This window comes from Callithrix jacchus, chromosome 7 (assembly GCF_049354715.1).
Source record: "Callithrix jacchus isolate 240 chromosome 7, calJac240_pri, whole genome shotgun sequence".
Classification (NCBI taxonomy): Eukaryota; Metazoa; Chordata; class Mammalia; order Primates; family Cebidae; genus Callithrix; species Callithrix jacchus.
Genome location: NC_133508.1, coordinates 69833007 through 69856984, shown reverse-complemented (window position 1 = coordinate 69856984; position 23978 = coordinate 69833007). Strand labels below are relative to the sequence as shown.

The window sequence follows — 23978 nt, the reverse complement described above, 5'->3', positions numbered from 1 at the left end:
GAGAAACAAGGACTGCACTTCAAAAGTGGGAATGAGGCCTCCGTGGTCCTCCAGGAAACTGGACCGGACCTGCTCTACAGCTTGTGGAATTGCAGCCTTTAAGGTTATAAAACGACATCCATCTCTGCTTGCCCAGGAACACTGACAAATGAAGATTCTCCAAAAAAAGGGTACCCCCCACATATTACACATCATAGAGGCACAATCTAGTAGAGGTGAATTGGATGGTTCTAGGTTCCTGATCTCTAATATAAAAATTTTTTCACATATACACACACAGTTCTGGCCTAGAGGCTTTATAAAGTCTCCTAACAGAGTTAGATCTCAAGCTTTTCTATCACATGCTCTTATTTTAAGAATCATACAACCAGGAGGACTTTATCAATCAACACCTTATTACATACATTTTTGTACCTAAACCTGGCCAAGTTTTTTAAAAATCAAAGTAACAAAATCAGAAAACTGCTGAAACAAACTTATACAGTCAGATTGGTGCCTTAGGAGGCATGGCAATGAGAAAACAGACTGACACCTGGCCCTGCTGCCATTCTGCCATTTTATTCTTTTCTTCTCTTTTGAGTCAGAGTCTCACTGTCACCTAGGCTGGAGTGTAGTGGCACAATCTCAGCTCACTGTAGCCTCAACCTCCTGGGTTCAAGCAATCCTCCCACCTCAGCCTCCCGAGTAGCCGGGATTACAGGCACGCACCATTACTCCCAGCTAGTTTTTGTATTTTTTGTAGAGATGGGGTTTTGCCATGTTGCTGGTCTGGAACTCCTGAGCTCAAGTGATTGGCCCGCCTCAGCCTCACAAAGTGCTAGGATTACACGCACAAGCCACCGAGACCGGCCTGCCGTTTGATTCTTACTATCATACCCATACATTGTGCCACAAAAATAGACAAGGTAAAACATTTTGCACCCAGGGATAAAGGATTCAAAGACAATGAAGATAAATGAATAAATGATAAAAAACAAAAAAAGCAAATAACAAATACAGCCCTTCTCAAGGTGGCACACAGCTGTAATCCAGCTACTTGGGAAGCTGAGGAGGTGGAGGCTGCAGTGATCCAAGATCATGATACTGCACTCCAGCCTGGGCAATAGAGTGAGACTTTGTCTCAAAAAAAAAAAAAAAAAAAAAAAAAGCCATTCTAAGTAGTATTAGTCCGAAAAACAGAGAAAACCTGGTGAGTTCTGTAAATTACAAACTCCACAGCAAAAACCAATTTTATCCCTGACTTTTCCAGTGCTCATATTGGCAAACACGTGACAATGCTCACACAGATGATCGTCGTCATGTGAAAAAACTGCTGCTTCCCCTCTGAACAGATGAACTGAAATCTTGGTAATCTTTGACTTGTTTTTTAAAATACCAATGGTATTTTTATTTGGTGAGCCAGTCTTTCTGATGTCTACACCCTCCTGCACAATTTTTCTTTTTATTTTTTGAAACAGTTTCACTCTTGTTGCCCAGGCTGGAGTGCAATCTCAGCTCACTGCAACCGCCACTCTCAGGTTCAAGTTATTCTCCTGACTCAGCCTCCCAAGTACCTGGGGTTACAGATGCCCACCACCACGACCAGCTAAATTTTTTTTTTTTTTTTTTTTTTTTAAGACGGAGTCTTGCTCTGTCACCAGGCTGGAGTGCAGTGATGGGACCTCGGCTCACTGCAACCTCTGCTTGCTGCTACCTCTGACTCCCTGGTTCAAGGGATTCTCCTGCCTCAGACTCCTGAGAAGCAGGCATGCACCACCACACCCAGCTAATTTTTGTATTTTTAGTAGAGACAGGGTTTCACCACGTTGGCCAGGATGGTCTCCATCTCCTGACCTCATGATCCACCCATCTCGGCGTCCTTAAGTGCTGGAATTACAGGCGTGAGCAACCAAGCCCAGCCTAATTTTTGTATTTTTAATAGAGATGGGGTTTTGCCATGTTGGCCAGGCTGGTTTCGAACTTCTGACTTCAGGTGATCCACTCACCTAGGCCTCCCAAAGTGTTGGGATTAAAGGCGTGAGCCACCGTGCTCAGCCACAAGCTTTTCTTAAAGCATTTATAGCTTTGAATCTCCCTTTCACACACTCAACTAGATTGTATGCCCATGAAGGCAGAGATTTTTGTCTGTTTTGTTCCTGGCTGTATCCTCAACACCTAGAATAGTGTCTGGCATAGAGTATAAGTTTGTTAATATGTGTTAAATAGATGAATCGTATGCTCTGTAAAAACCATTTATATTTATTCCAAAATATTTAATAACTGCTTATTATGTGCTACAAACTGGGGAAGTGGAAATGTAGGAGACTGAGCTCTTGCCTTCAAGAACTCCCAGCAGATTGAGTGAGGTGGGCAGATAAACAGACATGGGTGTGACACCTACCACGGCTATGATGGACATGCACAGGACCTTGTGGAGACACAGAGGTCAGGTCCCTTACCCAGCTAGAGCAATCACGGAGGGCTTCCTGGAGGAAGCTAGACTGAGAGAGGACAAGGGGATGGCCAAAGAAACAGGGAAAAGCAGGAGGGTGTCTCTGGTAAAGGACACAGCAATGTGCAAAGACAGAGATGAGAAACGGTGGGGGCAGCGTGCAGTAACAAGAGCCGAGTCCCATGAGGTCCGCAAGGCCCAAGATGCCAAGGGCAACAGGCACCTGGAGAAGGTACTTGCCCCTCCTTACACTGGCTCTATGTGCCAGGCCATAGGTGCTGAGATGAGTTGGGCTGCAGCAGGGCAGCAGCAGGCAGGCCACTCACCTGGTGTGCTGCTGGAGGTGGGAGAGCTGCCGGAAGGACTTATCACAGTAGGAGCAGTGGTAGGGCTTGACACCCAGGTGGATACGCAGGTGCTGGGCCAGGTAGGAGGCGTTGGCAAAGGACTTAGAGCAGTGCGGGCACTTGTGGGGCTTGGCCTCTGTGTGCGACTTGGAGTGGATCTGCATCTCCGACTTGGTGAAAAAGGTCAGCGGGCATACCTTACACCTGCGGGGCAAGAGGCAGGTTCACAGCTGGGACAATCCCCCAGTCTGTCCATCTCAGGGAGGCCTTCTACATCAGAGACCTTGCACCTGGGACAGGTCTTTCCTGTGAGGAGCCCAAGAAGCACAGGCCCACCTGGGAAAGACAGGGGACAGTCTCCCAGCCTGGGTACCCTTAAATCTAGAGGAGGAAGCTCTCACCTGGGGGAACATTTACAGAGCCTAGGGCACAGGGTTACACCTCATAGGGAAGACAGGCCTGACTCTGTGAGGGTTTGCCCGGGGCCACATCCCATGGTTCAGGGGAGGAAGCTCTAATGGGTGAAGTAGTTCTCAACCAGGCTGCACATTAGAATCACCTGGGGAGCTTCCAAGAACTACCCATGCCTGCCCCACCCCCCATGCCCTCCATACTCAACAAATAAACTCAGAATTCCTGGAGGTAAAGCCCTGGCATCCACATTTTCTGAAAGCTCTTCAGGTGAATCTTTTTCTTTCCTTCTTTCTTGAGACAGAGTTTTACTCTGTCGCTCAGGCTGAAGTGTAGTGGCCAATCTTGGCTCACTGTAGCCTCTGCCTCCCAAGTTCAAGTGATTCTCCTGCCTCAGCCTCCTGAGTAGCTGGGATTACAGAGGTGCACCACCACACCCAGCTAACTTTTGTATTTTTTGTAGAGACAAGGTTTCACCACACTGGCCAAGCTGGTCTCAAACTCCTGACTGCAGGTGATCCACCCACCCTGGCCTCCCAAAGTGCTGAGATTACAGGCAGAAGCCACAGTGCACAGCCAAGAGACAGGTGATTCAAAGGTGGCCAGGGTTGACACTACACTGCTTAAAGGGAAGAGGAAATTGACTCTCACAACCCGAGGCTGTGGGGGGTGGCTGCCAGTCACAGGCCACACCTAAGGGGCCAAGGCTCTGTTCTCTCCAGGAGCCCTCCCTGAACCGGGACTTCGGATGTGGGCGGGGCTGTCCACAAGGCCCCGCCCCTCTGGACACTGGCCTTCCCCCTACCCCACTCGGCCCAAGGTGTCCTGTTTCAGCCCCGCTGCTGGGCTCCTGGGGCAGCCCTGGCTCAAGCCCCAGCCCCAAGCCCACTTGGACCCCGTCCCGCCTGAAACCCCACCTGTACGTCTTGCCCTCCTTGGCAGTCTCGCCCGAGGCCAGGATGGGGTAGGGGACTACTAGGACAGGCGGACCCCCCGGGTTCTCTGCCTTGATCTTTTTGCGGCCGCGTTCGGACTTGGGGGGGCCAAGCAGGCCATGGCCCTGGATTGTCTTGATGGAGTCCAGGAGAGGGGGGCTGGTGATCCCTGAGATGAGGGTGGGGGACGAGGCGATGAGGCGGCTCTGGCTGGTGGTGGTGGGTGTGGACGGGGTGCTGGTACCCGTGCCCGTGCCCGCGCTCGACTCAGAAGTGCTCACAGCCGGGGTCCGGGTGGACAGCCCCAGACCTGCGAAGACATGTGGGTGGGGGCAGGGATGAGGGGAGCTGCAGAGGCCAGCTCGGCCTGGCCCGCCCACCCAGCTATGTGATTTTGGCAGGCCAGCATCCCCTTAATGAACATTCGTAAGTTACTACACAGGGGCAACTAAATGAGAGCTTATGCATGTGTAAGATGCCTTAGATACCTTAAGATTAAATTGAGTTAGATAACAGCAGCCCTTTGGAAAAATTCAAACCACAGAGAAAGACCAAGGCACAAAGAAGTTCACTACTGTCTTATTTATAATAATAACAGCAAAATTTTAAAAAATTTTTTTAAAAATATGCAACCTTAGGAAGGGGTTTGGTAAACAGCGATTAATTGCCTCTACTGAACTGCCCATTAAAAAGAAGGCTTTGTTTGTTGAAGCAAACTATATATGTATGCACACAAAAAATAAGTAGGAGAGAATGTGCCAAAATGTGATGTGGATGGTATACGAGGAGTACTAAAAATAAAAACAAAAAAGCTTAACTGTACTTTGATTCTTTGACAATGAGCTTTTAAAAAACTTTTGTAATAAAAGTTATTCTTTTAAAAATGAGGGGACTAGAAACATTTACATTATCGGCTGAAACAGATGAAAATGATATCTATTGTGTAGTTCTATTTTTAAAAAAAAACGAAAAAAGAAACTAAAGATCTGTGCATTGAAAAAGATAATGTCAAGTCAGCAGGAGAATGTTTTGTATCATACACGGGTGGTGGGAGTGTACATTTGCAAAGCCTTAATGGAAGGTAGTCTGGCAACAGCCATTACAATTTTAAACATGGCCAAGTATGGTGGCTCACACTTGTAATCACAGCACTTTCAGAGGCCAAGGTAGGAGGAGCACGTGAGCTCAGGAGTTGAAGACCAGCCTGGGCAATGTGGCAAAACCCAAAACCCTGTCTCTAAAAAAATACGAAAGTCAGCTGGGTGTGGTGGTGTGTGCCTGTAGTCCCAGCTACCCAGGAGGCTGGGGTGGGAGGATCACTTGAACCCAGGAGGTCGAGGCTTCACAAAGCCGTGATCACGCCACTGCACTCCAGCCTGGGTAACAGAGCAAGGCCCTCTCTCTTTAAAAAATAATAATTAATTTAAAAATTTTTAATATACATAACTTTTGACCAAGCAATTCTACTTCCAGAAATCTAAAATAAAGAAACATTCCCACATGAACACAGAGATGTGTGTACATGGGCCTTCCATACAAATCGGTGATCAGACAGAACTGGACACAACCTGTTTGTTCTCAGCATGAGCTCTGTAAGCAGCTGTGGTCCACTCTCATCAGGGGAACTGCACGGCCACTAAAACAAGCTCGATGTGATGCAGTGACAGGGAGAGAAGCAAATCAGACATACAAGGCATCTATTCTAAAGAACGCACACTCAAACTACATACATAGATATGGACAAGATACATGTGCATGTAAACGCACAGGAATAGATCTGAGAAGAGACACATCAAACTGCTAATTGTGGTTCTCTCTAGGGAAAGAGAAGTTTTTTTTGGTAAAAGGAGATTTTCGTTCTTTGTCTACCTGATTCTATATTATTTGAATCTTTTACCTGGTGAATTCATCCATTTTTAACATCTGTGATTAAAGGACAAAATAAAATAAATTATAAACATATAAAAATTCTAACAGTAGGATTAAGGCTTTTTTTCTCTCTTCAGCTTGTCGGCAATTTCTAAATTTTCTATAATGACTATGTATTACCATTATAATAAAAAGTGGAATATATGTTTATGACAGAAAGGTGAGTAGAAAAAGCAAGTTAAATCATAGGTACAGCCCTACCACAAGCTCAGCAAAACAAACATGAATATTGAAAAACAAAAAATATGGCAAAGGAAGGAAATGGACCAAGAGCCTCTCTGAGCTGCTGGGTTGAGAGCTAGGGATTATGAATGATTTTTTTTGTTGCTAGTTTCTCTTTTTTCCAAATTTTCCTTAATATGCTTATATTACTTTTTTAATATTACTTTTATAATGGAAAAAATAAATGTAATAAAATCATAATAACAGGGGATGTGCAGAGTGCAGTTGGGGCCTGGAGAGGTTTGCCAGGCCCTGTAATTCTTGGGTGACTCTGGGAAAAGCGAGGAGAGACAGAAAGAGGCAGAGTGCCTAGCTGGCAGCAAGGATGACAGGGGAGGAACAAAGCCCAGCCACTGTGGTCTCCCAAGAAAGCCTAGATAACCAGGCTCCAAGGAGGGCCTCTGGCGGCTCCAGCCCCTTGTCATTACCTCCAGGATGTCCCTCTAGCAATCCAGCCTCAACCTACCCAAGACTAAGCTCACATCTTTCCCCAGCCCTGTTCCTCCTCCAGGGATTCCCTCATAGGGGCAGTGCCCTGGGAGTCTCCCTCACCTCCTCCCTTCCCTCACCCTCCTACATCTGTCCTCTCTTCTCCCACAATGTATCTCAGATCTGTCCACCTCTCTCCATTCCCACTACCACTGCCTTGCCCAGGCCACCACACTCCTGACAGTCTCCCTGCTGGCATGCTTATCCATGCTTATCCCCTGACAGCCCGGTCTCCACCTTGCAGCCAGACTTGGTTTTCTCAACCCATCTCTGAGTGTTTCCTCCCTTACTTAAAAACTTTCAATGGTTCCCCACTGCCCAAGGGTCAAGTCCAAACCACTTTGTGGCCCACAGGACCATTCTTAATCTGGTGCCCACTCCTCAAGCCTCAGCAGAACTGAGCACTGAAACAGAGTAAAGACATGGGCTTTGGAGCCACACTGCCAGCTTCTGCCTCTTACTAGCTGTAAACTGTGGCTGCACGTGGCTTTAGCTTTCTCTGCCTCAGTTTTCTCATCTGTTGAATGGAGACATTAAGGTGAACTGCATGAAACTGCTGTTTGTCTAAGTCAAAACAGTCCAGTGTTCCACCTAATACCAACAGCACCTCACAGGCTGCTGGAAGTACAATGAACACTGATGAACAGTCACCAGTGCTCGACTGGGGCTAGCTGCCATCATCACCATCATCACCACCATCTTCCCGGCCTTCCCACCCCAGGCGGTATATCCTTCTCTTGCTTCCTACACACATACTCCTTTGGCATGTGCGGTTTCCACTTCCTGTCCCAGTTCCCTAGTTTGCAGCCAACCTTTCCTTGCGTTTTGGCTCCTCCTAGGAAGTCTCTTTCCCCCAAATCTGGTCTGGTCGTTCTCTGGAGTCCCAAAGAATCTTGGGATTTCCAGAGTTCTCTATGTGAACTTGACTTTCCTGGTAAGCACTAGGGGGCAGTCATCCACTCCTGTCGTGTCCACTGTGGGGTGGAGTCTTTCCAGTACGGGACCAGCCCCACCACCCAAAGCTTTGTGCCCTACCCTCAAGCCCTGCCCGCCCTGCTCTCACCTACGGGGGTCCCATCCTCACCAAGCGCCCCTCTAACCCGCCTCCTTGGGCCCAGTCCTCGCAGGCCCCGCCCACTCGCCCCGGCCCCCGCCCGCGCCGCCTACCTGTGACAGTGCTGGTGGCCGGCCGCGCATGCAGCGCCACGTCGGGCTGTGGCACTGCCTGCGGATGCAGCCCCGGCACCTGCTGCAGCTTGGGCAGCGACATAACGGCCTGGCTGCTCTCAGCGGGCGCCGGCGGCACTAGCAGCGGCTGCTGCGACGAGGCCGAGGTGGGCGGCAGGTGAGGCGGCCTGATCTTCTCGGCCATCAGCTGCTCCTTGATTTTGTTAATCAGGACCAGGTTATCCAGCTGCGGGCGGAAGCGGACGGGCTGAGGGGGTCTGGCCTGCGCCCCGAGCCTTCCCCAGGCCCGCTGGTCCACCCGCGAGCCACGAGCTCCTCACCCCTCGCCCCGCAGGCCACAGCCAAAACCCAAGGCAAAGCGAAGCAGCTCCAGGGAGAGTAGGGCAGCCAGAGGGGCGACGTCAGTCTTACCTGGCTCGGCATGGTGGGAGGAGGGGGCCAGAAGTAGGGGTTGTTAAATCGAGGCTCGGCCATCCTGCGGGAAGAGAGCAACTGTCACCGGGAAGGGAGCTCTCCCCACGCCTCGGGCAAGCACCCCTCAACTTCACCCACTCAAGTCGGGGCCAATGTCTGGGATCCATGTCTCCATGGGTCCCTCAGCCTCAACACAGCAGGCCTCCCACCAGGCCCAGGGAGCCACATCTCCAGGCTGAAAAACCTAGAATTCACCCCCCACTTAGTGGGCCCCAGAGGGCAAAGGTCACATCCAAACCTGAGTACACTCATCCAGCTCCCCGCTCCCATTACCCCAATGCTGGCTGACCAATCTCCATCCCCCAGGAGGGCCCCAGGTTACTGTGCCAACCCTGTGGGTTCAACACAGAAGGTTCCCCCCAAGTCCAGAGACAAACTGGGGCATCCTGGAGCAAATCTGCCCATCCCTGATCCCTGCCCTTCTGCCCCTGACCCCTTGAGTACAGACATCCTTCTAAAACTCTGGGGGCAACATGGGGTCACCAGATACACCCTTTCTGAAGGGCAGTTTGGCAGGACAATTTACAGTGCCCCAAACTGATTTGACTCAAATTGTATTTCTGGAAAGTTATCTTCAAGAAACACGCCACACCACGTGTGGTTGTTCAATGCCACGTGCAACATCTGACCTACAAGGATGTGCATGAGAATGCTGTAGTTACAGAGGGGTGGGGTTGGAGAGGCCTGAAGCGAGGGCAGTCTGGGCTCTCTGGTAAAAGTGTGGGACAAACTGTCTGGTGGCCCTCACCTCTGGCAAGTTCCATGGCAGGCCTGTGCGGTTAGAAGGCCTTGTCAACCAGGACAGTATGAAGGATGGGCCTTCAGGGCTATCTCAGTCTTCCAGAAGGTTTGTCTTCCTGCGACCCTAGAGTAAGTCAAGAAGTGACTTACAGGGACCATGCCTCACAGAGGGTTTCCAGCAAGCCTTGCTCCCTGTCAAGTTTCTCTTATCTCTCTCTTACAGAAAACACTTGCCTAACTGGTATTGTTGCTTAAATGTGATTGTTTATTTTGACAGGAAAGACCAAAATTAAGTGTTTTTAACCTCTTTTCCTGGTCCTATGAGCTTGCGAAGCCCCTACTGGAATGGTGGCTATAGGGTTTCGGGAGAAAGCCCTCAATGAGGACACAATCTAATCTCATATTTTAAGAAAGAAATGTAGGTGAATTCTCTCTTGTGATCTTTACTTGAAGCACAAGAGGTAGTATTATACCATTTTATCGGTGAAGAAACTGAGGCTCAGAGAGAGGGAAAGGAGAAGACCTGTCTAGGGCCACAAGGCGAAGGTGCCACAGTCAAAACTAGAAATCAGATTTGCTCAAGCTGGTTCCTCTGGGGAATTTGCTTTGCAAACTCTAGTCTTTGGTAGAGCAAATGCCCACATGCAAATGGCTCAATACCTATATCCAAACGTCCTTACCCCTCACTCCCAGCCTGAGGGCCAGTTTGAGTCAGAGCACCCTCCTGAGGTGGCTGGGGCAGCTCCTGCCCTCTATCGGCTCTCCTGCTCCACCATCCACAGGCACCAAGATGCTCTTCCCTCTGCCCACCCATCCCTTAACAGCCCAACACAAGTACTTCCTGCCTGGAGTTCTCCCTGACTGCTCCAGACCCCTGGGACTTCTCCTTTCCCAGAACAAACTCAAAACAATAATTACAGTGAGGAGGCTGCAGATTACCAAGTGCCTCTCTTGTGCCAGACACAATGACGCTGAAAGGCAGGTAGGCACTGTTATCATCCCCATTTTACAACTCAGGAAACGGAATTCAGAGAGGTGGAGTGACTCGCTCAAGGTCACACAGCAAGTAAGCAGAGAGCTGAGATTCCCGCCCTAATCTGCCTGACTCCGAAGTCCAGCTCCTCAGTCCCTTAGCCATTCAGGGGAACGACAAAGCATCCCGACCACAGGCTTGCGAATAAGCCCTACCTTAGGATGACACGGCTGCGACCTCACAGGCAAGCACTCACTCACACAGCAGTGTACAGACCTGTCCCAACCCTGCTGTTGTCCACAGGGGGAAATGTGGAGGGGACTGAGCTGTAAAGCCAGGGTAAGGAGACTCCACGGCTAAGGGCAGGGAGCTGGGGGACTTAACCAAAGGAGCATGGGAATTGAATACACCTGTCTTGTTCATCTGGGTCTCCCCAGCACCCAGGCCCAGAGGTTATCAATAATGTGAGTTGCATAATGGTTGGATACACCTGTCTCATTCATCTGGGTCTCCCCAGCACCCAAGCCCAGAGATTATCAATAATGTGAGTTGCATCATGGAATGAATAAATGAAGTAATAATAATCAGAATGATTTTAAAGACAATCCCATACAATTATCTATCCCTGCTCATAGTTTACAAAGCTCTTCAGTGCCTACCGGCATTCTCATCAGAACCCCAGGAGGATGGCAAGCAAGGAAGAAGTTTCACCCCCATTTCACAGAGAAAGAAACGAGGGCACCAGGAGGGAGGCATTTTGCTCAGGCCACATGCATGAAAAACAGGAAGCAGCACTGTGCTGCGATGCTGGGTGCTAGCTCTCTAAGCCTCAGGTTTCCTCATCTATAAAATGGGGTGAAACAGGCTACCCTGCTTCACTCCTGCACTGGCCCAGGACTCTGCCCACTGTGCTTCGCCGCTTCTCAGACAGTTCTGGAAGATCCATTTTTACCTCCTCTTCAGTTCAGTTCAATGCCAAGTTCAGAGCTCACCACCCCGATCAGGGAGCTATGGGAAGAGGGGGCCTTGCCCAGGGTACCATAGCTGGGATACAGCATTCTCTCTTCCACCTATCAGACCCCTGGTCAGGCAGGGGCCACCCCTCACCCTTACTGGGCCCCAGATCACTTAATCTGATCAGCACCACCTCTGCCTGATTTCTCTGCATCCTTTTCTGGCTGGTTCTAAGTAATTTAATGATTCAGTCAGTGACCCTAGTCCTGGTGTCTACCTACTGTGTCAGGCACAGGGAAGGCAGGGCACGGGCTGAACATTTCCTGAGCTCTTCCTGCATGTCAGACACATTGCTAGGTGCTCATCAACAGCATCTCATGTGAGACCCCCAACAGGCCTCTGAGGTAGGTATCCCCTGTGCAGCCCTGGGACCTGTATGAGAGGGTACAGCTGTGGCAAGAGGTGAGGTGGGGGGAAGGTGGCCAAGACCAAGCCAAGCCACTCAGACCCTGCCTAAGGGAAGGGCTTGAAGCCAGAAAGAGACATGGTCAGATTTGTGTTCAGGACAGAGGGACAAGGCAGAAGGACATTTCTGGAAGAGGTCACAGCTTGAGCAAAGGCGTGGAGATGTGGAAGCACAAGGCAGGCTTGGGACAGTGAACAGCACCCAGGGGCACCAAAGACAGCTGCAGCACAGAGAGGTGGTGAGACGCAGGGCACTGAATGCCACACTAAGATCTTGGGTTAGAATGCTGATGGTGAAAAGGCATCAGGAAATATGATGGACCAGGGGAGCAGTGAAGCAGAGGGAATTATCTGAGGATCTGGTGAGGGCTGGGGGTGGAGAAAGAGGAGCCTCCCTGGGATTGAGTGTGCATGCCAGGATGGGCAGAGGAGACACGCTGGTGGCCAGGCCTCAAGCATGACAAAAGCCAAGACTTTCTACTGTGAGCCCCAAGACACAGGGCTGATCCTTGCAGGGGAGCAAATGTCATTTTGTTTCTCTTATTCTAAAAGGTGAAAAACATTAGATGGGCGAATGAATTAAACACTCTGCTGCTGATGGCAGCTGGCCCACCTATCCATCTATCCAACCATTCAGACTAGACAAATCCTCTGGGCCAAACTGGGACCAGTACTGGGGAACCTGAGCCAAATGGAAAGAACCCTGCCCTCTCCAGCCCCAAGCTAAGTGGAGGAAGCAGACAAGTGACCCACAAGCTTCTGCAAAGAACTCCCACCTATGGGACCTACCACACACCACCAGTGACCTCCCTGAGGTCAAAGCTTATGGCCACCTTCCAGTCCTGTCCTCCACAGCCTCCCTGCCACCTGGCCCCTTGGATAAGGCCTACGTGCCATGACACCTTGGTTCCTCTTTCTCTGCCTCCTTTAACACCGTTAGCCTCTCTTCCCCACCAATGCAGCTCCTCAGGATGGAGTGGGAGCCCCCTCTCTTCCACCAGCCTCAGTTCCTGGGTGGCCCACCCGCTCTAGAATCTAAATACCTGCCAAGCCCAAAGTCCCCACCTCCAGCCAGGCCTCTCCCTGACAGGCCGATTCCTGGGCTGTTCCTACTCCACAGGCCTGAGCTGGACTTGATCTTCCCCTGTGCCATGCACCTCATCTAGACATCCCGAACTCACAGCAAGATATCCCCATCTGCCCAGATGCTCCTGCAGAGACACACAGTGATCTGCCACAATCACCCTCCCTCCCCACTCATCTCAGCCATGTCCTCAGGATTCCACTTCCAAAATCTCTCTCAAGCCCACCCACTCTTCTCCAACAGTCCCAGCCACTGTCATCTCACCTGGACTGTGGAACAGCCTGCTCTGTTTGCAGCCCAACATACCCACGTTCCAATCATGACTCCAACTCACCAGCTGTGTGATCTTGGGCAAGGCATTTGCTCCTGTCCCCCCATGTAAGGGATTAGCAACCCAGAGCCAGGGACCTGACCCAGCCTGGAGAGGACCAGGGAGAACTTCCCAGGGGGGAGGTGATGCCTGCCTTGGGTCTTAAAGGATGAGTGGGAGTTAGCCAGGCAGAGAAGGGGTGAGAGCATTCCCAGCAGAAGCAACAGCTTGAGCAAAGGCCCCCAGGCAAGGAGCCCAACAGTGTGTGAGGGAGCCACGAGCATCCGGTGTTGCCTGACAGGAGATAAAGCTGGGGCCAGATCTAAAAGGCTGCCCCCTGATTCCTAGGCCTGGAGGCTGGACTTGAAGCAGTGGGTGATGGGACAGTATCTGTGGTTGAGAAAGGCCCCTCTGAGTGCCCAGTGTAGAGGGGACTAGAAAGGCCAGGAGAAGAGGCAGCAGGAGCAGAGAGACAGGGGCTGCACCTGAGCCAGGGAGGAGAGCGGCCAAAGAGGCCTGGAGCTGGAGGCCGACGAAGCATGCAAGGGGCCCCCCACAGTGGAGCCCAGGAGGCCCAATGGATACCAATGCTGACAAATACAGCCACAGGAACATGCGGACAGACAGCACCAAACCCAGACACACATGACAGATACAGACCTGTGGCCCCAAACATGGACTGATGGGGACCCAGCAGCTGCCGTGAGGAGGAAGCCACAGCCACCACGACACGGGAGGCTGCTACAGGAGGGTAAGCACACACCTCCCCCAAGGCAGACCCGGAGGGTGGCAGAGGGGGTACTCAGGGAAGGTGGGACAAACACAATGCTTTAATCCCCCAAAGAACAAACCCTCATTGACAGAGTGCAACCTGGAATCACAGGCTCCTTACCTAGAGTGTCCTTTCCCACTTGGTGAACTTCTACTCATCCTTCCAGACCCAGCTCAAGTGTTCCCTCTTCTACGGAGCTTTCCCTGAACCCCCAGCCAGTCACTTCCTCTGTGTTCCCAACAGCACCTTGTATATGGGAATAACAATAACAATAATAACAATAATAGTAATAAAGTGCCAGCTACCATTGATTTCAACATCTGTGTTGAGTATGTTATGATTCATGTCACTGAATTTTCCCAATGACTCTGTGAGATACACATGTAACAGAATAAAGTGCAGCTCAGAGAGATTGACCAACTTGCCCCAAGTCACACAGCTCGTAAGTGATGGAGTTAGGATGCCACCCAGATCTGACCCAGCACTATAGGGCCAACTGCACTCCAGTGCAGTTATATTTTCCTGGGTGTCCGCCCCACTGGACTTCAAACTCTTCACAAGTAGGTTCATTTCTGCAGGCCTCTAGCCCAAGGTGGCCACTTCCAATGGACTGGGAACTGTACCAGGATATTTTACAGCCATTATTTTACTCTCATAATAGACCTATTGTACCGATGAGGAAACTGAGGTCCGGAGAGGTTGAGCAAGTTGCCTAAGGTCACAGAGCTGAGTCTGAACTTGAAACCAGGTCTATCACCTTGTCCCAAAAGGGTATCTCTGAGGCCAGCCCAGCAAGCTCCACGGAGGGGAATTAAGTGGGGGCTACTGAGGAAGGGGTACATCAGGTGTCAGGCCCTGCCACCCGGAGACATTCAGACGTGGACAAATGGACACAAAGAGGACAGGCAGTCCAGGAAAGGGTGTTGCGAGCCTCACCCACTGCAAGGCAGAGGGGTTCAGTAAAGCAACTTACAGCCCAACCCACAGACATTAAAAAATGAGATTTGGCTGGGCAAGGTTCGTGTCTGTAATCCCAGCACTTTGGGAGGCCAAGGCAGGAGAATCGCATAAGCCCAGGGGTTTGAGGCTGCAGCGAGCCATGATCACACCACTACACCCCAGCCTTAGTGACTTTTCGAGAACCCATCTTTAAAAAGAAGAGATTTGCCCAGACCCCATGGCCACATGGGAACTAGCTCCTCACAAAGCAAATGCGAGAGAGCAGGACTCCAAACTGTCCGGACACTATTACAAAGGAGGCAGAAATAAAAACCAGCGTCAGAAAAAGCAAGCTTCAGGGAGCCACACCCAGAGGGAGGCTGGGAGCAAGGCGGGAGGCAGCTGGGGCCAATCTTGGTCTTTGTTTCTCTGATTTCCAAATTCTCGGTAATGCCGTTCAGTTGCTTAATGAAAACAATAAATTCATTCTTAAAAAATGAAATAAAGTAGTTGGGCAGTGCGGGCAACAGATAGAGGATCCAGAGGCATGGGGCAGGGGGAGGTCAGGGTCAGCTGCTGGTGGGCAGGCAGCTGACTGCTGCATGCCAGGCCCTGCACAGCCCCCAGCCTCAAAGCACGCACATGGAGAGTGGGTGTCAGGAAGAGCTACCTGGAAGAGGTGGGATTCAATCTGCACCTTGATGCTGGTTAGGATCCTCCAGGGTGGGGGAGAAGAAGGTCTACAACACCTCCCTGACCCTGATCCAGGCCCCCTTCACCTCTGGCCTCAGCTATTGTAAGAGCCTCCTCACAGGTTTCCCCACCCCCGCCCTCATCCTCCACTCCATTACTGCAGTCACTGTCATTTTAATAAAATAGAAAATCACAACCCTGACCTTCTAAAAACCCTCCATAGCTCCCTACTTTCCTCCAGACATGTGTGGCCCCTGCCGATCTCTCTGGCTATTTCACTTTGTACTGCCCAGGCAGACTGACAGTCGCCCCTTTCCTCCAGGGCCCCAAGTCCCTTCTCACCTTCTCACCTTCCGCAGGCTGCATCCTGTCCCTGGTGCTCTCTGCCCTCCCCATTTCACTGGTGAATTCCAGTGCATCCCTCAGGGCCCAGCTTACAGGCCACCTCTTCCTGGAAGCAATCAGGGACTGCTCTGCCTCCATGCCTGTGCTGAACTGTGTGCTCTCCTTTCTGCTCCCTTTGTACCCTACATTTCTAACAGCAGAACACCTCTCACCCCATGTTCTGTCTGTTTGCTCATCCATCTCTGCTGCTGGACATGCACTCTGTTGGGGAGGGATCATGGCTGAATTATTTATCTTTTAAGCCCCAAAGAGTATCAGATAAAGGTTTGGATTAACTAATCAATTACTTAATAATCAGGGTGGGGGGGCTGAAAGGGCTGTGGTCTGGTAGAAGGAAGCCCCCTCCCCCTCCTCCGAGTCCCCTCCACCCACTTAGTACTGTGTTGTCCTCTGTGTTATACTGTCCCCTCTTTCCTGTATCTAAGTCCTGTCTTCCTAATTGATCCAAGGGGCTATGTGTATTCTCTAAAGACTAGCTGACCCAAAAAGGATGTTAACAGATAATAAACACAGAAGATGGTTCAGCTTCCCTAGCAGTGAAAATTCAATGAGCTTCACCTGTCAAAATAGCAACAAGAAGCAAGAAAATGCTAACACCTAATACTGATGAGGGTATGGTGAAATTGGCATGCCATGTATTATTGGTGGGAGTGTAAATTCTAACGATCATTCCTGAAAACAATCTGGCATGAATTAGTCAAGAGCTCTAAAAATGTCCAAACTTCCTAGCCTAGTGATCCCATTCTTGGTCATCCATCCCTAGAAAATAACCCAAATATAGAAAAAGTTACATGCACAAAGCTGTTTGCGTCAGTGGTTTTGTTTTTCTTTTTTTTTAACAGCAAAAACCTGGAACAGCCAAAATTTTAATCAGGTTCTGTGTAAGTCATGTTACTTGGTGACATAGTCTATGGTTGTTGATAACAGTCAATATTACTGGCTTTGCAGTGACTCATTTAACACCCACATCGGCCTATCAGGAACTGAAGGTACAGAGAGATCAGGAAATTTGCCCAAAGTCAAGCAGTTATGTGCAGGATTTTAATCCAGATAATCGGGCCCTAAAGTCCATACTGACACTGGATCCATTAAAAGGAAGGATTGAAACCACTCTGCAGTCACTTAAAAAACACTCGTGATACACAATAGTCAGAGGGCAAAGGGGAAGAGTTTTAAAAACTGCATGTATAGACAGAGCAATGACATCTATATGAAAACTGGGTGCTGAGAGAAAAGAGGGAAAGAATGTTAGCATTTCACACCAAAATGCTAACAGGTGTGATGTTTCTGGCTTGGGCAGGCGCAGAGATGGGGTGGGTTTTTATTTATTTCATATCCCTGTTTCCCAATTTTTCTGCATGTTACAGCTGATGGGGGGACAGGCCTGGAAGAGTACTGTCATGTGACTTTTTAAGGGAATATTTTTAATAAAACCAAAAGTTAAGCTTTGGCAAAGCAAGACACCCCAAACCCCAGCCCACATCCCCAGAGAGGATTCTGGCCTCAGGCCCTGCAAGTTTACCCAGAAGAGTAGGGCTCAGGGAGGGACAGGGGCCTGATCAAAATCCCATAGCAAACCTCCAGTCCCACCCATGACCCCAGCCAGGAGAACAGTCAGGCTGAGGGACAGCCTGCCCAGGGCACTAAGTCTACTGCTTAAAATCCTTCTTGGGTTCCCATTACTTTTGGAGTCCAGTTCAAACTCCACAGCCTGATGCTCGGGCTTTTGCCAAGAAGGTCCCCTGGCCATGCTCATCTCACCAGGCATGCCCCTAGGCATCCATCTCTCCAGCATCAGGGCCCATAGAACAAGGTGCTCTGATGTGCCATGCTGTTGCATAGGCTGAGCCCCTCCATCTGGGACCCATACCACCCAACTGGAACCCTGCCCTCAAAACTCAGCTCAGCTGGTACTGCCTTGAGGAACTGTCTGGTTATCTGGTTGTCTGTCCAGTCCCCGAAGTAGGCTGTGGGCTCCCCAAAAGCAGGGCTTGGTCTGGTTCTTGGTTACAACCCCTACCCCAACACAGCCCCACAGCTCACGCAGGTCTTCCCTACTGTCTCAACTTAAAGGTCACTTTTGATGTTTCCCACATAGGAATTGGGCTACCCTGTTATACATTCCTATGGTCCCCTGCATTCTCCCTACCCCACCACTGTATTAATACCATGCCTCTAAATATGTCTTAGGCCTGTCTCCCCATCAGCCATCACTACTGCAGCCCCAGAGCCCAGTGCCAGCCATGCAGTAGGGCCTCGAGTGCCTAGCATACACTAGGTACTCAACAGATGATCACTGAGGGAACCGATGAGGAGGGGTCGTTCCATGTGTGCCATGAAGATGCAGAAGTCTGCCAGGAGAGCCAGTGCAGCAGAGGGGCAGTGTGTGCAGAGGCTGGAAAACTGCTAACTCCCTGGGAGAGCAAAGGTTTCTCAAACATAGTCCCTGCCCCCAGAGAGGGGCAACAGCCACTGCTGCAGTTGGGCTGGGAGGGAAAGGAGAGTAGTGGCAGCCTTCTCAGGAGGGTGAACTCATCTCACTGGGAAAAACGAACTTCAGGAAGGTGGTGCTTACTGCTGGGGGAAGGGGAAATTTCAAGAGAGAGATGCCAGAGGAGAGCATGGCAGGTGGAAAGAACTGCATGTGCAAAGGCCCCGAGGCAGGAAAGCACACCGCATCACGTGGGTCAGGAATATAGTGCAGGAATTCACAAGGGAAGAAGGTTGGGGTGGCTGGAGCCATTCATAAAGGACCAGAGTTCCAAGCTAAGGTGCTCCAGTGAAAGATCATGGCGGGGACATGGGAGGTCCCTGAGCAAGGGAGGGCCATGGATAAGGTTTTCAATGGACAAGTTGTTATGGGGCTAGAAGGATGGCCTGGAGGGGATAAGCAGATGGTCTAGGAGAGGGAAACTGAGGCTTCCCATCTTTCAGGCTCCTGAGACATGCTCAGTTTGCTTCCCATGGCCCTTCTGCCCTCCACGTACTGTCACTCCATGCAGCCTAGAATCCTGAGCCCCAGCCGCATCACCCCACCCCAGTCTCAAGACCTTGGCCAGACCTGGCCAGCCCCAGAAACTCACTGCTGAGAACTTCCTTCCCCGGGAGGAAAGAGGCTCCTGGGGTCCTGGATCCAATTAGGCCAGGTTTCCGCAGCCCTACAGGGTTGGGAAGGGCTGTTTTCATTGTGATGGCACGGCTGATCAGAGGGTGGGTGAGTGCTGCTGGCTGTGCCCAGGTCAGTGGGAGCCGGGAGGCTGCCCCTTCCCCTCACTGTCCCTGCCTCTCCAACACCCTCACCCTCTGGGCCCCCTATTCCCACCTCCAGCCACCTAGAGACACCTAGGGCGGTTGACCCTCTCTGGGAGCCTCAGTGCCCACATCTAGGGAAGGGGCCATGACACCCTCTCAGTTCGGAGAGAATGTTCTGCAGGCTTGGAACACATCCCTCTCCCTACTCCTATTTCTCCTGGGGACCCCCAGCTCCCATCCCCTCTGCCAGCATGAAATGATGACGGTAATAATAATAATAGTTCCTTCCTCCACACCAGGCACTTTAAGATACTTTCCAAGCATTTCTCACTCCGGCTCCTAACGACCCCATGAGGTAGATGCTGTAAGTGCTTTGAAATATAACATATTCAGAAAGATGCTTAGAACATGAACAGACAGCTTAATGACTTATAAAGCACATATCCAGGAAACATAAAAAGCCCTCACCCTGAGCCCTTTCTCAGTTTCAATCCCCACATGTCCCCCAAGCTTCTATGGTTGTCGCTCCTTTGGATGGGGTTGGGAATGAGGCTCAGAGAGGTACTAACCTGCCCAAGGCCATGCATCTGGTGCCAGCAGAGGTAACAGAACCCTCTGGCTACTCCATTTTCTCTCTGGGCCTCCTTTCCTACCTCTATAAAGTGAAGGGGTTCAACCAAATCATAGCTTGGGCTCCTGGACCCTTAAAAGGGAAATGTGACAGCTGAGAGTTAAAAGTATGGATTCTGGAGCCAGATAGCCCCAGCTCAGGCCCTTGGGATTGTTACCTAAATCTCCAAGCCTCCATTTTCTCATCTGTAAACTGGGGACGATCATGGTATATCACGGGTTGTACTGAGGACAAAATGAGCTAATATGGATAAAATCTTTCGAACACTGCCTGACACATAGTCAGGACTCCTGAACAGTCAGCTGCCTTTCTGCCATTGCTGTTGTTAGGTTCTCCAAGGCCTAAGGGAGCGTTCCCCAACATTTCAATGACCCACATGGAAATCTGACCAGCCAGTGATGCCATCTGGGGTGGCAGTAGCTCTGGGCGGCCTTCAGGACCCACAGGGGCCATTCTGCTGACTGACAGAGATCCAGGTCTGAGATTAACTGAAAACAGGAAAGCCAACTGCTGGACCCTGGCTCTGGCCCGGCTCCCAGGAGCTTTCTAGACAGGTCTCAGGGGTCCTGGACGGGGAACCCCTGGCAGGTGGTCAGAAGCCTGTTGTATCCCAGGACCTCCATTGCAGCAGCCTGTGGGGCAGGCCAAACAGGCCTCCAGCCTGGGATGCAGGCCAGCAGACAGAGAAAGGAGAGGGGAGGGTGTGGGATGGACAAGTGGTTCGTAGGGAACAGGCCACGGAAGAAAAGTCAGACTCAGCCTCACCTGCTGCCTCATCTCCTGCACCTTCCCCAGATCCCAGTAACACCACCTTCTCCATGTCCTGGATTTCTCACTTCAGGGTCTCTGCCCCGGCCATTCCCTCTGCCCCTCTCCCATCATCAGTCATCATAGTGACCAAAATCTCCAATCTTAATCATCATGTGGCTGGGTGCGGTGGCTCACACCTGTAATCCCTGCACTTTGGGAAGCCACGGTGGGTGGATCACCTGAAGTCAGGAGTTCCAGACCAGCCTGACCAACATGGCGAAACCCTGTCTCTACTAAAAACACAAAAATTAGTCGGGTGCGGTGGTGCCCACCTATAATCCAACTACTCTGGAGGCTGAGGCAGAACTGCATAAGCCTGGGAGGCAGAGGTTGCAGTGAGCCAGTACTGTGCCACTGTACTCCAGCCTGGGTGATAGAGTGAGACTGTCTCAAAAAAAAGAATCATCATCATCATTTGTGTGATCGTTTATATAGTGCCTGTCTACCTCCGCTAGGGTAGGAACCATATACACATCAGTTTTCCTCCCATCTATCACCATCTAGCACAAGGCCTAGATATAGTAAATGCTCAAGAAATACTAGTGAATGAAGGCAGGAGATGGAAACAAGCGCCAGCTTCACCATTTCCAACAGATCTGGGCCAGGTGTGGGTGCAGGCGTGAGTGCAAGGGTGTGTATAAGACATGCTGCACAAGGCCCAGAATTTGAGGCTATGTTATCTCAAGTGTAAATGATTGTGTACAGGCAAGACTCATCTACATGTAAAAACACACATGTGCATGAGCAGGCCTGGATGAGCAGGGCTGTGTGCAGATGAACACCATGCGTGTGACAGAATGTGCAGATGATCAAGCACATGGCTGCACGCTGTTTCCCAGGAGAATGCATGGTGTGCGCCTGGGGGTACAGTCCTGCCAGTGGCAAGAGTGCCTGCATGTGCTCCTGTGTGATGTGTGTACCGGGTGTGCATGCACACTCCAACAGACACCTAAACTCCTGGCTCCTAGAGGTCCAGTTCAGGACATCTCTGGTGGTAGTTCTGAAATAGCAGAGTGCCCCACATTGACAAGGATGTTGAAGGAAGTACGGTCAGGGTGGGTAATGGAAAAGCTAATAGTGTGGATATGTATGAATGTATGTATTTGAGTGTGTTGAAGGGCTGTACCCCCTCTCAGGCAGGTGTCCCCCCACAGGGCCCTAGAACCTGGAATGGCCAGCTAGACTATCCCCTCTAGAATCCTAAAGTCTTTGCCCAAAGTTCAGAAAAGGACACAGATGGTGGGGACCCCACCAAGGGTATCCTTGTGAACACATCGATGAGGTGGGGAACAAGGCAGGACCCCTTAGGCCCCAGAGCCAAATCCCTTGGCCTTCCCTATACACCATATCCATTAAAGACCCTGTTCAGCCACCTCCCCCAAATTCTACCCAGTCTCCAAAGCCCAGTTCCAGCCCTAGATGGTTCTAGAAAGCCATCTGCATCACCATGGCCCCAACTCACTCCCAATGCAGCTGGCTTCCTCAATTTCCCCCCAAGTGCCAGGCACACCCTGTGCATACAAAAATGTTGCCCCTATTGTACAGGGGTAGCTTATCTGCTAGAGAAGAAGAAGCAGTTCTATTGAGGGCCTTCCCCTGCCTTTGAACCCCGAGGCAGATACTGTGGCAGCCTCTGGGCAGACAGAGATGCACACGGCCTTGGACAAGGCCTGCTCCTCTCCCTTTGCACTTCAGTTTCCCCAACAGGTAGAACGAAGTTTGGCTACATGATCTGGGACATCCACCTCTCTCCTAATAGTGCACGACTTTAGATCTCACATGATTCTCCAAGAATTGCATATAAAAATGTCATCAGATACAGACTTTATTGGAGAGATAACACTGTCTCCTTTTCCTGAGCACACCAAGCCTGACCAGTTACCCCTGGATGAGTGCGGAGCACCAGGCTAGAGAGATAGGAACTCGGAAATCCTGAGGGTTCATGAGGTCTTTATGCACCCATTCATTCATTCTTACATTCAACACTGCACTGAGGCTGTGTGCCTTTCTTCCCACAACCCAGTGGGAAGAAAGAGGCTACTGAAACCAGGAATTCACAAAGTCAAAGGCACTGGGAAACCATGACACTAACATCACTTCCCAGGCATTATTCACAAAGGAGGTGCCGCACTTTACGCCTTGTAAAGAAGAAAAACTTCCTAGCAATGTGAGCTTTCTGACAACAGGAAGCTAGGTGGCCTGGTTAGGAGGGAGCTCACTAAAGGGAGGTTTCTAGGCAGAGATCAGAAGCCCTTTTAACAAGGGTATGAGAAAGAATCCCCTGCTCTGTGCAAGGGTCCAGTGAGGTTGGGCTGAGAGATTCTAAGGAGTCCTAGTGTGCTAGCTTCAAATTCCAACAACTGCTCCATGAAGCAAGTTACCTAAATCTCTCTGTGCCTCAGCTTCCTCACCTGTAAATATGTTAAATTTATAAAGGCTTTAAGAACATAAGTACAAAGGAGCACTCTGTGATGCTAAATAAGGTGGTGAGAGTCCACTTGGTAAGATTCTAAACCTAAGACTGGATCATGCTATCATGCTAAGACTCCAAGTGTCAAAGGTTCTGAGCTGGAAAGCTTCTCAGATGCTAAAGCTCTGAGATTGGAAGAGACTAGGATTCTTAGATTCCATGATTTAATCATCTCATTATTTCCTAACAACAGCTCTGAGTCTCCCGATGGGGAGGAGAAGACAGCCCTCGGTGTAACTTCATCTCCCGGGCAATGCCTGGCCATCAGGACTGCTGCCACACCTGGACTCCCGAGCGTTTCCTCACCTCTACAAAATCCCCAGCCACACCACGCCAGAACCACCTGCTCACATGCATGGCACTTCAGCATGTTCTAGTGGTGTAGGCAGGGAAGAAGTGCAAATAAATAAATGAGAAGGTTTCAGACACTGGTGAGAGCCACAAGAGAAAATAAAAAGGGGCTGATGTGAGAGAGTGGAAGATATCTTAGAGCAAGTGGTCCAGGCAGACCCTCTGAGGAGGTAACATTCAAGTAGACACCTGTGAAACAAGAAGGTGCCAGCCATGCGAACACTCAGAAAAAAGCCGTGGGGGAGGGAGGGAAGGATGTGCAAAGGCCCTGCCACCAGGCTTTGTGAATTCAAGGTGCAGAACGAAACTGGTGTGTGGCTGAAGGTAGCAATGGGATGCAGGGAGCTGAGGGTGAGAGGTTCATAGGCCCTTCACAGCCCAGAAAGTACTTTGGATATTTTTTCTTCTAAATGCCTAGGAAACATTTGAAGAGTTTCAGCAGAGGAATGACAAAGCAGATCAGGGCTTGCAGGGTGCCCAGATCATCTGTCTCATTCTGAAACCACCACCATGGTTCTCAAAATGATGGCAGGGCCCAGGACAGTAATCAACAATCCTTATAACTCAGTGGGTACATACTGAGCTCCCACCACAGGCCTGGCCAGGGTGAGGAGACATGTCATACACTGTCTTGATATCACTCCCAACAACCCATGAGAGATTCACAGAAAGCACCCCATTTTAGAGTTGAGGAAACTGAGG

At 50.5% G+C, this 23978-nt stretch overlaps 1 protein-coding gene across 9 annotated transcripts in view; it reads right to left on the bottom strand.

Moving 5' to 3' along the window:
- Window positions 1–23978, bottom strand: part of ZNF362 (zinc finger protein 362) — a 41943-nt gene that overhangs the window by 13725 nt on the left and 4240 nt on the right. For 3 of the 9 annotated variants that reach the window (XM_017974534.4, XM_002750590.6, XM_017974533.5), the window contains exons 2-6: window positions 13846–13971; window positions 8364–8427; window positions 7932–8178; window positions 4107–4434; window positions 2758–2982 (exon numbers count right to left, since the gene is read on the bottom strand). In XM_017974534.4, the coding sequence (XP_017830023.1) occupies window positions 2758–2982; window positions 4107–4434; window positions 7932–8178; window positions 8364–8427; window positions 13846–13883 (902 nt within the window). In that variant the 5' untranslated portion in view covers window positions 13884–13971. Of the gene's footprint in view, window positions 1–2757; window positions 2983–4106; window positions 4435–7931; window positions 8179–8363; window positions 8428–9174; window positions 9292–13845; window positions 13972–23978 lie in introns of all 9 variants that reach the window. The other 6 variants (XM_054259108.2, XM_078331122.1, XM_035308642.3 and 3 more) reach the window with 3 other exon arrangements.